Source organism: Propithecus coquereli, unplaced genomic scaffold (assembly GCF_000956105.1).
Source record: "Propithecus coquereli isolate 6110/MARCELLA unplaced genomic scaffold, Pcoq_1.0 Scaffold62, whole genome shotgun sequence".
Lineage (NCBI taxonomy): Eukaryota > Metazoa > Chordata > Mammalia > Primates > Indriidae > Propithecus > Propithecus coquereli.
Window position 1 is genome coordinate 2,446,194 of NW_012152174.1, and position 1,159 is coordinate 2,447,352.

At 32.0% G+C, this 1,159-nt stretch overlaps 1 protein-coding gene across 1 annotated transcript in view; it reads left to right on the top strand.

Moving 5' to 3' along the window:
• Nucleotides 1–1,159, top strand: part of YTHDC2 (YTH domain containing 2) — a 107,228-nt gene that overhangs the window by 89,281 nt on the left and 16,788 nt on the right. The window contains 1 exon segment of the mRNA XM_012659509.1: nucleotides 319–501. Coding sequence (XP_012514963.1) covers nucleotides 319–501 — 183 coding nt within the window.

Below are 1,159 nucleotides of genomic sequence, written 5' to 3' on the forward strand. Positions count from 1 at the left end.
TAATGGTTAGATTTTATTTATCTTGGAATAAATGTAGATTTAGAACTGTTGATACATTATTTAGAAATCATCTGTTAATATTTGAAATTATATTAGAAGGCTAAAATTGGTCTTTTCTCTAAGATTTGCTAATAAATCCTTTTATAAAAAATGTAATAGGTAGCTTATTATTTGTTTTTGTTAGGTATCTGTTATTTTTATATTACATCTTTACCTTAAATTTTTTTAGGTTAAAAAACTTAGCCTTATCAGATAAATTGAATTTAGACATTTTAATATCATCCTCACCTCTATTCGTTCCTCCTATTTTATTCACAGGGATTTTCTAGGATGTCTTCTGAGATAGGAAGGGAAAAGAGCCAGGACTGGGGCTCAGCTGGACTAGGAGGAGTATTTAAGGTGGAGTGGATACAAAAAGAAAGTCTTCCCTTTCAGTTTGCACACCATTTACTCAATCCATGGAATGACAACAAGAAAGTCCAGATAAGCAGAGATGGACAGGTATACAATGGGACATTTAAAATTTTTTCTTTTACTTTCATTTCTCTTTTGTTTTGCTGTTATTCAATGCTTTGAGGAGAAAAAGTAGGAATACAAATTGTTATATTTTATATGCACATGGGAAACAGTGGTTCAGATACGTAAAAAGCTGCTAAAAACCTACTTGCAAAGGTGTCTGATGGCTCATTGCATTTTTAACATTTTGTAAATTTGGCTTCTCTCTGTCGTTGCATATATAAAATATTTTATAAGTTACTTCATGGAGGCTCCTGTTGTCTTACTAACTAAACATATGATCAAGACTGAGTGCAGTTCTGAGGTAATTTGACTAAACTCAAGATGACAACAGTATTTAAGTTCTCTATGGCTTTATTATGTAAGGTAAATAACCTTTATATATTGTAATGGCTTGCTTTATTTCTATTTTGTTTTGCTTTGCCTTCACTATACCACTTACATGCATTTAAAGCTAGTTAAGGTGATGGGAATTAATATATATTGGCCAAATACTGTGCTAACTTCATTATAAGATATTATTAATAAAATGAGTTATTAGTTTAGTTTTTTTTCTTTTTTGAGACAGAGTCTCACTTTGTTGCCCAGGCTAGAGTGAGTGCCGTGGCATCAGCCTAGCTCACAGCAACCTCAGACTCCTGGG